This window comes from Canis lupus, chromosome 2 (assembly GCF_011100685.1).
Source record: "Canis lupus familiaris isolate Mischka breed German Shepherd chromosome 2, alternate assembly UU_Cfam_GSD_1.0, whole genome shotgun sequence".
Lineage (NCBI taxonomy): Eukaryota > Metazoa > Chordata > Mammalia > Carnivora > Canidae > Canis > Canis lupus.
The window spans coordinates 49543745-49557942 of record NC_049223.1 but is presented as its reverse complement, the minus strand read 5'-3'; the positions used below and the strand labels follow the sequence as shown (position 1 = coordinate 49557942).

The 14198-nt window shown below is 35.7% G+C and overlaps 1 protein-coding gene across 2 annotated transcripts in view; it reads right to left on the bottom strand.

The window, feature by feature from the left end:
* The window catches only part of RNF180 (ring finger protein 180), a 184672-nt gene that overhangs the window by 25002 nt on the left and 145472 nt on the right, over positions 1-14198 (bottom strand). For both annotated transcript variants that reach the window (XM_038530706.1, XM_038530707.1), the window contains exon 6: positions 9736-9861. In XM_038530706.1, coding sequence (XP_038386634.1) covers positions 9736-9861 — 126 coding nt within the window. The remainder of the gene's footprint in view (positions 1-9735; positions 9862-14198) is intronic.

Genomic DNA, 14198 nt, shown 5'->3' with positions numbered 1-14198 from the left:
CTTCTTATAATCTATGCTTTACATTTTAGTGGGAATGCATGTAAATACTTGTTTTTAAAGTAGTCTATGATATTGTCAGGCTTTGATACTTGGTTGGCTTTTGCAATAAATTTAAAACTCCCGAGTAAATCCTACATCAGGAACAGGGTCTGATTTTGCCCCTGGAAAATCAATAAAAAGGAAAAGAATCACTGGAATTTGTAAGCCCTTTCAAAAAATTGTTAATAAAATTCTTCCAGTTTCAGAGGAAACATAAAGGTTAATGCACTTTCTGCTATAAGGCATCACCGAGTCTGGCATATTTGAAAATTTCCTTGACTTACCCCCAACTTTCTGAGAAGGCAGATTTCTGGGTTATATTCAAACTCCTGCTGTTCGAGCATGTACTGTTTTGTTTTCTATTATGGATAGGCATTCTTTTCCATGTGGGTATTCCTTATTTATATTGAACATGTATAAACTTGCAGAATTATTCTAACACCTTTGCATAAAATTATGAACAAATAAAATAATTCCCCAGGCTTTTACAAGAAATGAATGAATTGTCATAAATAGATCTCAGATGCCTGAAATTCACCTCCATGGTTTGTATCTGCCAGAAAAAATAAGACATAGATTTATAAATCATCACTTTTTTTTTTTCATTTCTTTGACTCGAGTATATTCAGAAAAAAAATCTACATGGAACTTTTTCTTTTCTGCAAAAGATCTTGGTAAAACCTCTTCATTAGTTAGCTTTACATGTATATTTATGTAAAAGTGTTTTCTTAGGGAACCACCCATCATGGAATAGCTGGAAATCATGTTAACAGGATACTGATAAACTGAGGATACAATGCCTGGAAATGGTAGACACTTCAGATAAGAGAACAAAGACTGACTAGTTGCACTAGTTCCTGAGAAGAGACATAAAGTGCTAGCTCATATTTATCTAGAATATTTCCATTCCTTTCCACATTACCCATTTTATAATATAAAATATGAATTTGTAGGAAGAAAAACATTTAAAACATGTCTGCTTTGATCTGTCCACAGAAACTTGGCAGGCCAGAAAAAAGTGGCATGAAATATTCAATGTGCTGAACGGTAAAAATATGCAGCCAAGAATACTTTATTCAGCAAGGCTGTCATTCAGAATAGAAGGAGAGAGAAAGAGTTCCTCAGACAAACAAAAACTAACGGGATTTGTAGCCCTGCAAGATATATTGAGTATGGGAAAATAAGAACAAAAGCAACAAACTCTAGAAAGAAACAGAAAATATCACCAGAAACACCAACCTTACAGGTGACACAATAGTACTGATTCTTATCAATTCTTATCAATTCTATCAATTCTTATCTTATTCTTAAGAATCAGTACTATTGTGTACAATTACTCTGAATGCAAATGGGCTAAATGCTCTAATCAAAAGTACAAGGTATCAGAATGGATAAAAAACCAAGACCTATCTATACACTGTCTACAAGAGACTCATTTTAGAACAATGGACAGATTATCTAAATAGAAAATCAACAAGCTAATGGCTTGAATGGCTAAAATGGCTTTGAATGACACACTGGACCAGACAGATTTAACAGATATAATCAGAACATTTCATTCTAAAGTAGCAGAATATACATTCTTCTCAAGTGTACATGGAACATTTTTCCGGAAAAGATCACTTGGTGGGTCAAAACTCAGCCTTCAACAAGTACAAAAAAACTGAAGTCATACCATGCATATGTCCAGACCACAACACTATGAAACTTGAAGTCAACCATAAGAAAAAAATTGGAAAAGGATGCCTGGGTGGCTCAGCAGTTGAGCATCTACCTTTGGCTCAGGGCATGATCCCGGTTCCAGGATTGAGTTCCACATTGGGCTCCCTGTGAGGAGCCTGCTTCTCCCTCTGTCTGTGTCTCTGCCTCTCTGTGTCTCTCATGAATAAATAAATAAAATATTGAAAGAAAAAGAAAAAAAATTGGAAAGACCACAAATACATGAAGGTTAAAGCATATCCTACTAAAGAATGAATAGATTTAATCAGAAAATTAAAGAAGTGATTTTAAACAAATATATGGAAGCAAACACAAATGAAAATGATGCATGCAAAGGCAGTCCTGAGAGGGAAGTATGCTGCAATACAGGCCTACTTCAAAGGAGGAAGAAAAGTCTCAAATACACAAGCTAACCTTACACCTGAAGGAGCTAGAAGAATGGCAAATAAAGCCTAGTCAGCAGAAGAAGGGAAATAATGAAGAATAGAGCTGAAATAAAAAATATAAAAACAGAAAAAAACAGATCAATGAAACTAAGAGCTAGTTCTTGAAAGAATTAATATAATTGATAAACCCCTAGCCAGACTTAACAAAGAGAAAAGAGAAAGGACCCAAATAAAATCAGAAACAAAAGAGGAGAGATCACAACCAACACCATAGAAATACAAATAATTCTAGGAGAATATTATGAAAAATTATATGCCAACAAATTGGGCAATCTGGAAGAAATGGACAAAATCCTAGAAACATACACACTACCAAAGCTGAAACAGGAAGAAACAGAAAATTTGAACACACCCATAACCAGCAAAGAAATTGAATCAGTAATCAAAAATCTCCAACAAACTTAAAACAAGGGCTATATGGCTTTCCAGACACAGGAAATGTCTTTCCAGATGTTAAATGTCTTCTAGACATTTAAAGAAGAATACCTATTATTCTTAAATGTCCCCCTCCCCCCAAAAAATGGAAGAAACATTTCCAAACTCATTCTACAAAGCCAGCATTACCTTGATTCCAAAACCAGATAAAGACTTCACTAAAAAGGATAATGCTAGGGCAATATCCCTGATGAACATGGATGCAAAAATCCTCAACATGATACTAGCAAATCGAATCTAATGATAAATTAAAAGAATTATTCACTACAATCAATTGGGACCTATTCCTGGGCTGCAGGATTGGTCCAGTATTTGCAAATCAATCAACATAATATACCACATTAAAAAAAGAAAGGGTAAGAACCATATCCTCTCAATCGATACAGAAGAAGCATTTGACAAAGTACAGCATCCACTCTTCATAAAAACCAACAAAGTAGAGATAGAGGGAACATACCTCGACCTTATAAAGGCCACATATGAAGGATCCACAACTAATATCCTCCTCAATGGAGAAAAACTGAGAGCTTTTCCCCTTACAATCATCAGGGACAAGATAGGGATGTCCACCCTCACCATTGCTATTTAACATACTTGAAGTCTTAGCCTCAGCAATCAGACAGTAAAAATAAATAAAAGGCATCCAAACTAGGTAGGAAGAAGTCACAGTTTCACTCTTTACAGATGAGATGATACTCTGTAAAAACCTAAAAGACTCCACCAAAAATTTGCAAGAACTAACACATGAATTTGGCAAAGTCACAGGATACAAAATCAACATACAGAAATACATCGCAATTCTATACACCAATAATGAAGCAGCAGAAAAAGAAACCAAGGAATCAATCCCATTTACAGTTGTACCAAAAACCATAAGATACCTGGGAATAAACCTAACCAAAGAGGTAGAAGATCTATACTCTGAAAACTACAGAACACTTATGAAAGAAATTGAAGAGGACACAAAGAAATGGAAAAACAGTCTATGCTTGAGGATTGGAAGAACAAATACTGTTAAAATATTTATACTACTCAAAGCAAACTAGACATGTAATGCAATCCCCATCAAAATACCACCAGTATTTTTCTCAGAGCAAGAACAAACAATCCTAAAATCCCTATGGAACTACAAAGACCCTGAATAGCCAAAGTAATCCTGAAAAAGAAGAGTGAAGCTGGGGACATCATGATTCTAAACTTCAAGCTATATTACAAAGCTATAGTTATCAAGATAGTATAGTACTGGCACAAAAACATATAGATCAATGAAACAGAATAGAAAACCCAGAAATGGACCCATAACTATATGATCAATTAATCTCTGATAAAGCAGGAAAGAATAGCCAATGGGAAAAAGTTTCTTCAACAAATGGTGATGGGAAAACTGGACAGCCACAGGCAGAAGAATGAAACAGAAACAGTTTCTTATATCATACACAAAAATAAATTTAAAATGGATGAAAGACCTAAATGTGAGACAGAAAACCATCAAAATCCCAGAGGAGAACACAGGTAGTGACCTCTTTAACCTTGGCATAGCAACTTCTTACTAGACACACTGCCAGAAGGAAAGGGAAACAAAAGCAAAAACGAAGTATTGGGACTTCATCAAGATGAAAAGTTTCTGTAGAGCAAAGGAAACAATCAACAAAACTAAAAGGCAGCCTATAGAATGAGAGAATATATTTGCAAATAACATTTGATAAAGGTTTAGTATCCAAAATCTATAAAGAACTTATAAAACTCAACCCTCAAAACCCAAATTATCCACTAGGAAATGGGCAGAAGACATGAAGAGACACTTTTCCAAAGAAGACATCCAGATGGTTAACAGATCCATGAAAAGATGCTGAACGTCACTCATCATCAGGGAAATACAAATCAAAACCTCTATGAGATACCACCTGACACCTATCAGAATGGCTAAAATTAACAACACAGGAAACAACAGATGTTGGTGAGGATGCAGAGAAAGGGGAACCCTCTTGCACTGTTCTTGGGAATACAAACTGTTGCAGCTGCTCTAGAAAACAGTATGGAGGTTCCTCAAAAAGTTAAAAATAAAACTACCCTACAACTCAGCAACTGCACTGCTAAGTACTTATCCAAGGTATACAAAAATACAGCTTTGAAGGGGTACATGCACCCTGATGTTTAATAGACCATTGTCAACATTAGCCAGACTATGAAAAGAGCCTAAATATCTATTGACTGATGAATGGATAAGGAAGATATAGTGCGTGTATGTATGTATATACAAAATGGAATATTACTCAGGCATCACAAAGAATGGAAATTTGCCATTTGCAATGACATGAATGGAGCAAGAGGGTATTATGCTAAGTGAAATAAGTCACTTAGAGAAAGATAAATACCATATGATTTGTGGAATTTAAGAAACAAAACATCTGAACACATGGGAAGGAAAACACAGAGGGAGGGAAGCAAACCACAAGAGACTCTTAATGACAGAGAACTAACTGAGGGTTGATGGAGGGAGGGAGGTGGGAGATAGGCTAAGTGGGTGATGGGTATTAAGGGGGGTGCTTGTTATGATGAGCACTGGGTATTACATGTAAGTGATGAATCACTAAATTCTACTCCTGAAATCAGTATTATAATATGTTTTAACTACCTAGAATTTAAATAAGAATTTGAAAAGAAAAAAAAATTCTGCTTGACTCATCAATATTTCCAATATACCACTTAATAGGATAAAGGGAATAGGTCTATTCTAGTAGACATGGCTGAATGAATTCTGTAAAAGTTTATATGAGCTTTATTCACTGATACTAAGAAAGCAATGAGGCTGAAAAGCAGAAAGAAAAAAGATTAATAAAAAAAAGTGAGAATGGGTTAAGGAAACTGTGACATTATTAAGAGTAATAACATCTACATTATAGGGATCCCAAAGGGAGAAGAGAGAGAGAAATGGGGTTATGAAACTTATCTAAAGAAAAAAAAATAGCTGAAAATTTCTTTGATATCCTGGTCTAGAGAGTACAGGGAGTCCCTAACAAGATGAGCTCATAACTATACCAAGACACATTAACAGTAAAAATGACAGAAAGTAATGATAAAGAGAATTTTAAAACCATTATGAGAAGTGTGCCTGGGTGGCCCAGTTGGTTTAGCATTCAACTCTTGGTTTCTGCTTAGATCATGATCTCATGGGTCATGAGATCACACCTCCCATTAGGCTCTATTCTCAGTAAGGGGTGTGCTTGAATTCTCTCCTCTGCCCCTCCCCCCATCATGTGGATGCACTCTCACAAATAAATCTTAAAAAAAAAAAAAAAAGAGCAGTAAGAGAAAATAGTTACATACAAGGGAAACCCCATAAAGCTACTTTTTAGCAGAGACTTTGCAAGCCAGAAGGGAGTAGCATGATATATTCAAAGTGCTGAAGGAAAAAAAATATACAACCAAGAATCCTCTTGGTTAGAGCAGAACCGTCAAATCAATATGTTGTACACCTGAAACTAATAGAACATTGTAGTTCACCTATACTTAATTTTAAAAAGTACAGTTTTGGCAAAGAATTAGGACAAGAGAAACAAATAAGGACCTCAGAAACAGGCTCACATACATGGAAATATAAATTATGACAGACTTGTGTACATCAGTGGGGAAACGAATTATTTTCAATAAATCGTGAGTGAAAAAGATTAAATGGGAAGAAATCCCAAGGTAATTGGATCCCTACCTACAATATAGCAAAGCAAACAATAAAACCCTCACAAAATTCAAAAAACAACAACACAAGTCTATTCCAAATATTTTTAAACTATTTGAAAAATACCAGGAGGATATCTTTTTGATATTGGGGAAAGAGAAGAATTTCATAAGGCAGGTAATACAGACCAGAAAGATGGTGAAACAAACACAAAGCCATGATTTATTAAAATATACTGTAAAGACAAAAAACAAACCACAACTGGGAGATGGTAGCTACTATTTATACAACTAAGAGAAAAAGAAGTCACCAGAAAATATTTTAAAACTCTCAAAAATTAATAAGAAAAATATAATCAACAGGGAAATGAACAAATTTATATAGGGATTTCACAGATGAAGAAACTCAATTGTCAATATGCATATAAAGCTGTGTTTATTCCCCATTAGTGATTAGGAGATTGAAATTAAAAACCCAATGAGATACCATTTTATACCTATCAGACTGGAAAAATCTAAAGGCCTGAAAATATCAAATGTGATAGACAAAGGTGATGATAAATCAGTACGTTCAGGAAACTGGTTTGGTTTAGGTAATAAAGTTAAAAACGTACCTTTCTTATGACCTAGTAGTTTTCTATTGGCATTTATTCTAGAGGAATTTTACCTTATTTATTTATTTATTTATTTATTTATTTATTTATTTATTTATTTTTATTAAAAAATTTTTTTTAAAGATTTATTTACTTATCTATGATAGAAAGAGAGAGAGGCAGAGACACAGGCAGAGGGAGAAGCAGGCTCCATGCAGGGAGCCCGACGCAGGACTTGATCCCAGGACTCCAGGATCACACCCTGGGCCAAAGGCAGGTGCTAAACCACTGAGCTACCCAGGGATCCCCGATTCTAGAGGAATTTTAAACGTGAAAAGAATGTTGATAGGAGCACTGTTTGTAGTAACAAAAAACGGAATAACTCTATTGTTCATCAACAGGAGAATGGATTAACTGTGCCATGGTCATATAATGGACTATAGTATAGCAATAAAAATAAATGACTATTGCCCATGCTTACTGAAATGGATGGATCCAAGAAACATAATGCTGAGCGACCAAGCAAATGCAGAGGAATATATATCCTGTTAGCACTACAGAAATTCAAGAACAAGCAAGATTAAATAATACTGATTAAATATACTTATATACTTGTATACTTGTACAGAGAGATGATAATGCAAAATTCAGGGGAACAGGATGGGAACAAAGAAGGACAGAAGGTGATTCAGGAATACCGATACATGAGAAGTCTGGTTAATGACTAAAATCCCATGTAGGGTTTTTCAGGCCTGACCTTAGGCAGTCACAGATGCTTTACCTGGCTGGCCTCACAGGACAAACTGCCCTGAGGTCTCCCTGGCCTGTGATGCTCCTTCACATATTACATACCTATGCCTAGCACCTGCATTCCTAGGTTCTTTATCTGAAGCCTTGGTCAAAGGACTTCTTCAGGTGCCTCTACTGTGGCCTCTTTAAAGAGGCAGAACAAGGAACCTTTTCCACCCACTCTGAATTCGTAATTAGTACTCAGGGCTATTCTGCTCATAGGTGTTTGTCATCCTGCCCACCTTTCCTCTCCATGCTCCCACCCTGCCCCGACCCTTGGTGCTCACAAAACTGCCAGTGCCTTTTGTTTGGGGATCCCTCAACAGTGAAATGACACCTACATCTGCGCCGATCCCCCAACCCTGGACTAGTGCACTGTTCCTAAAGGGAAAATGCAATGGGATTGAGGGGCATCAGCATTTCCTCCAGTTTTAGACTTCTGTTTATAGCACTGCACCAAGCGATCAAAGGCTTAACTCTTTCATTTCTGAGGCTCAGCTTTTGTTTAGCTCAGCAGACTCTTGACAGTAATATATTTCTTTCTGTTTTTTTTTTTTTGAAAGTAATGTATTTCTTAAGTTAGGCTGTGTAATAAAGCTACTTTGAACCTCCTCCGTAAAACTTATAACAACTTAAGTTCCGTGGAATCATTTGGGGAGGACAAATATGAAATCACAAAGAAGCAAGTGTCTAAATCATAGCTTTAGTATCTCAGGATACAGAAAGGTGAAGGAAGTTGTGAGGTTATCAGAAAGCTGCATCATTCTTTTTAAAATCTGGGTGTACAGTAGAAGGGCACAATGGAATCTTTTAAAGCATATAATTCTTTTTATAAATTTTCTCTTTTTTGTTACAAAAAATTTCAAGTAAGCTTGATTTTCTTGCATTTGCTTTCATATTCTGTTTAAATGTATCTATACCAAATCCGTGGATGAGTTTCTACAGTTAATTACTATTTCATAAAATAATACACATTTATAAAATGTCTTTAAACTATTTTCTTTATTCAAACTACTGTATAAAGTTATATTTGTCCTTAAAATACTTTCTTCATACCTCATGGGTTTCATAAATCATCTTATTTTTTTGCCTCAACCACATAGGCTCCATTTCTGTCTCTTTTCGGTTTATGTCATTGCAGTACTGATTTTTTTTTAGGTCTTATGTAGAAGCCTCCCCCCATCCTGGCTTCCTGAAGATCAGAGTTCCCCATATCTGAAGCTTTCCAGACTCTATAATATCACAAGTGGTAAATGCTAAAACTGCACAGTAATTCATGTTCTGGCCATGATTTTTATAAAAGGAGAAATTATATAGTATGTCCATATTGTATGATTATCTTTTTACAGTAACAAATTCTCAAAAGTGAAAAAAGGTATTAGAGATTGCTTTGTCCTTATTTTGATAATTCCCTATATCCGTATAGTACAATTAGTTATATTTAGGATGTACTTTCACATTTGTTCATTTGATCCTTGCAACTATATTAATTAGGCTGCACATATATACATACTTTATATATGAGAAAACATAAACAGAACAATCGGTTCCTATGACACCTCTGAGGTCATTCATCTAGTCAGACCTGAACCCAGAAATTGGATTCCTATTCCAGTACCTCTAAAACACTCTGTACACCTAGGCTCTGCTATTTTCTACTTGTCTTAAACTTGTGGGACAACTATAAAATATTAAAACTAGATAAACTTACCTGTAATAATGAAATATTCAGAATCTTTATAAAGAACACTAGTGCTTTTGTCAAATCTGTCACTTTTGAGATGAATTTCATTATCTACATATTAAACATTATTGATCGCAAGGCAGAGTAAATTTAATCATGTGTTCCTCTCAAATTTTGTTCTTATTCTATACTTTCTATTTTCTTCATATACATATGGAAGCTTTTAGCAAGAAGATACTCAGCAAAATCTTCACTGAAAACTTACCGATGCAGAATTATGTTTCTACAAACATTTTAGTTAAAAAAAGAGACCCTGGACAAAGTTACCAGACTTTTTTTGCATTAGTTTCCTTACCTCCAAAAAGATGGAATGCTTTTCTGCAGCTTGGTAGGGGCCATTTTGCAGAGCTGGATTTCTGAAAGCTTTGTTTTATTTTCAAATATTCTTTAGGAAAGAATGTTTTTGTGGCATTGTTCAGTTCTAGAGTAAAGAAAACAGGAGATTTAAATGTTAATTTGAGTAAAAGGGCAAAACTATGAAAAATTACTATTGCAGTATTTCGATAATAAATTCAGACCTCTTTAAGAAAGAAGACAAAAGTGGAGTCAACTTTGTAATTTTAACTCAAGCAAACATAATTTCCCCCAAATTCACATTTGATGGGAACTTTGATGTACCTGCACATAGAATATATATCTCCTAGTTTGTTCCTACATCATTTGCTATATCAGATACAGCCAAGAATGAGACACAGTCCCTGTCCTCAAGAAGACTAGAGATGAAAAGATGGAAACAAACAGGCAGACAAAGATGGGAAAAATGTGTTCTAGGTATAGCGACAGAACAACTTGAGTGCAATCATGGTTCAGGAGTGATGATGAAAAGGAAAAACTTTTTTGCACTTTTTCTTTCTTTTTTTTTTAACCCTTCAAGCCCAGGAGAAATCTGCTAGTATTATAAGACTTTCACAGGTTAAAGCCTTTACCCAAGATTTCACCTCAAGCAGTGGTGTTCGCTTTGTATTTACTGAGGTTCTTTAATGACTTTGGAGCACTGAACAAATCATTTTAGTAACTGTTTCATCAGCCAAGAGTAAATAGTTCACTCTCTGCTAGAAGAATAATAAAGTTAGGAGGAGATTCAGTAAATTAAGCCCAGTTTAACCATCACATTTACTGAGGTTTTATACTATGATAAAGACAAAACGTTAAGTACTTTATATTGTGATGATGCATACCATTATTATTTTGTATGTAAAGTCACATTTTAAGATTAAGAGGAAGGCTTCTGACAGGGGTATATTGCTGGATCCTCAAAAGGTTATCACAGCATCCATTCCTGGTTTCAAGAAACCATAATTCTGTGTTCTGTGTGAAAAGAAATCAGGTTCCATCTTCCCTGCCCACTACAGCACAGTCAGTACTATAGTCTGGTTTATAATTTTTAAAAACTGTCAAAGTCACACATATCTGTGGTTTAAAAAATCCAACAGGGCAAAAACAAAACAAAATGAAACAACAATGATCTGTTCCACTTCTTATTTCTGTCTCCACTTCCAATCCCTAGGGACTGTTTAAGTGTTTCTGTTTTCAGTTTTTTTCTGGAGACTAACCTCCTTAAGTGAAAGTCAGTGGTTTTCAAGACTTGGTTTGCAAAGCACAAGCAATATGTGAAATGATTTTGGGTGAGATTGCATAAAAAGTTTTAAACATGACAAAGTTACCTATTTAATGTGTATTAGATGAAATGTATAAACTAGATCAAACAAATTCACAAATAGATCGCTAAGGATGAGGCTAATGTAAGTAAGGAAACAAGTCTTGATACAAAGAAAATTCTTAAGAACAAATAATTCAGGTGGTACATGGATACAGTAAAAATTGTAAAAATGGTACCACATGGGTGCTTCACATGGGCACAAAAGGAGTTTCACCAGGAGAGTTAAGGTCTCTTGCAAATGGCACTTTCTTGCCCCTCTTACACAGATGCTAAGTAAGCATTGCTTATGAAGCCCTAAAGATTTTAAGACAGTTTGTGGATTTTCACTGAGTATGAGAAAAGCTGCTCTAAATATGCTTACTTTGATATTTCTTTTTTATAATAAAAAATTTATTTCCACATTTTAAAGCCTAAGGATGACTGCACCAGAAAACATGGCATAGTCAGATACTCTTACCGACAAAAAGAACGAGTTTGGATTTCTGGTTCCATGACTATTCTGTACAAGCCAAACGAACAAACAAAAAAGAGTGGAGGCATGGATGGACAGAAGAACAAAACCACTATTAGCATAAGAGTGAACAGACCAGACTTACTGGTGGAGAATAAGAGGAAGTGTGAAATGCTCTTAATGGAAATAGGGATAATAGACCAAGACCATAATAGACTGTCACAGTGGATAAAAAGAGAAGTGTGATATTCTTTTGGATGAGCTGCATGTCCTGGATAAAGCCCAGCAGGACATGAGAATGTCAGACAGAACACAGAATAATCCTTCACTGTGTAGGACTGGCCCAAACACTCTAGAATATCTGTCATCACTGCCCCCACTGACTAGATGCCAGGATCATCCTCCAATTATTGAGACAGCCAAAATATCCTGGTGAAAAATCATAGGTCTTTTCCACACTTAAAGTCCTAGATTAGCTTAAATGTCATTTCCTTATTTAGTTAGGGACTTCTATACACAAGGTAGAATTTAATTTTTTTTCCCCAATGGAGTTCACCAGTTTATCTGCTCATCAGCACCTACTTCTACTAAGTAAAGACACAAGAGTAGTGCATATGGCAGCAGGGGCATCAAAAGAGAGCCGGAGTTTGATGGGTGAAAATAGTGGAACAAGAGCAGGAGTCCTTCCAGCTGAGGTTTGGTGCATGTGAACAGGGACGAGGGATGGCGCTGAGTGATTTCACAGTTAGGGAATAGGTTATACTGATCCTGTGGCTCCCTTTGCAATACCTGAGACACTCCCATTGATGATATAACCATGGGTTAGGATCCCTGAACAATGGTTAGAGGTCTGTAGTAGGATTGCCTACAGGAGGATCCTCCAGTCAATCCACAATGGGGGAAGTGCCTGGCTTGGTTTGAAGGCTTCAGTCAGAAAGGCAATTCAAGAAAATATGATACCTTCCCTCACAATGAAACCATGATATCTTTGCCTGGGGTATTCCTCCTCTGTCACCTGGATGACTCCCACTCCACCTAATGCCTGTAAACCACAGTCTTTGCCTGTCCTTGGCCTGCTGATTTGAGGTGGCCTGTAGATACTGTTATGAAGCATACAGCACCTCCCTGAATAGACCTAGCATTGGGGTGCTGCTGCTGGGTCTGAAAGGATGTGGTGAGGTTGTCAGTCAATGAATGGGAAGGGTCTCACCTATTCAGACGTCTTATTCCTCAGACCTGCCTACACTGGTGTCCTTCCCATATTCAAAGATAAAAGCACTCTAATTAATTTAGGACACACTAGAACTTTTCCCAATCTCATAGGAAGCTTAGAGTCTGCCTTGTCCAAACTTATCCTTCTTTTTCCCAAAGTGACTTCACCATTTTATATTTTAACAAAAAACACACAAGTTCCAATTTCTCCATATCCTTGTCAATATCTGTTACTGTCTTTGTGATTGTAGCCATCCTAGTGAGTGTGAAGTGATATCAGAGTTTTGATTTGCAACTAACTAATGATGTTGAGCATTTTAAAATATGTGTATTGGCCATTTTTCATCTTCTCTGGAAAAGTGTCTATTCAAACTCTTTGCCCATTTTGAAATTGGGTTTTCTTTTTATTGTTGAGTTGTAAGAATTCCTCCTATATTCTGGATACTAAGTTCTTGTCACATATGTATTTTATAAATATTTTATTTCACTCTGTGATTATCTTTTCACTTTGTTGATAATATCCTTTGAAGCACACAAGTTTTCAACTTTGATAAAGTTTGATTTGTCTGTTTTTTCCCTTGGTTGTTTGTGTGATTTAGGTGTCACATTTAAGAAATTATTGCCTAATCCAATTTCAAAAATTTTTCACCTATGTTTTCATCTAAGAGTTTTATATCTTTAGCTCTTACATTTAGGTTTTTATTTCATTTTAATTAGTGTGTGTGCATGTGTGTGTGTGTAAATAGTGTAAGGTAAGGTTCCAAAGTCACATTTCTTTGTGTGTGGGTATCCAAATGCTACAGGGTCTTGGTGTTCTTCCTGAGAATAGTGGTATATATTAGATTAAAAAACTAAGTGCTTCTCTATTTTCTGTATCCTTAGAGAACCATTTCCAGAGGCCTTAATTTAAAAGCATCATTTTCATCAGTTAAATGGTGGTTTTGCTCGGGTGAGGATTGAGCCTCTCATACCACCCTTCCAGAAACCTCTTTACTATTTATTATCTTTAAATAATGTTGACTTCCATCTAAGAGGATTTAGGTCTTTTCATACTATCTTCTTTCCTTTTAACCTCTCAAGATTTTGTGAATCATACTATCATTTTTAGTTTCTTTGTTGACTACCTTTATTCATATGCTTTTATTGGTTAGGATACTCTTGGTTGAAATTAACAGAAAATTTACTCAAACTGTATTAGTTAATTCATAAAATTAATATTTAATGGAACTAGAAATCCGTAGGGTGGGCTTCAAAGCTGGCTGACTTAGCAGTTAAACAATGCCATTAAGACCCTACATTCTTTCCTTCCTCAGTTCTGCCATCCAAAATAAAGGCTTCATACTAAGCTGATTCCCCACTTACTCATAAGACCGTTGTCAATAGCTACGCCTGTTAGACACTTTCTTGTTTATGTCATGGGAGAGAGAGGGCTTCT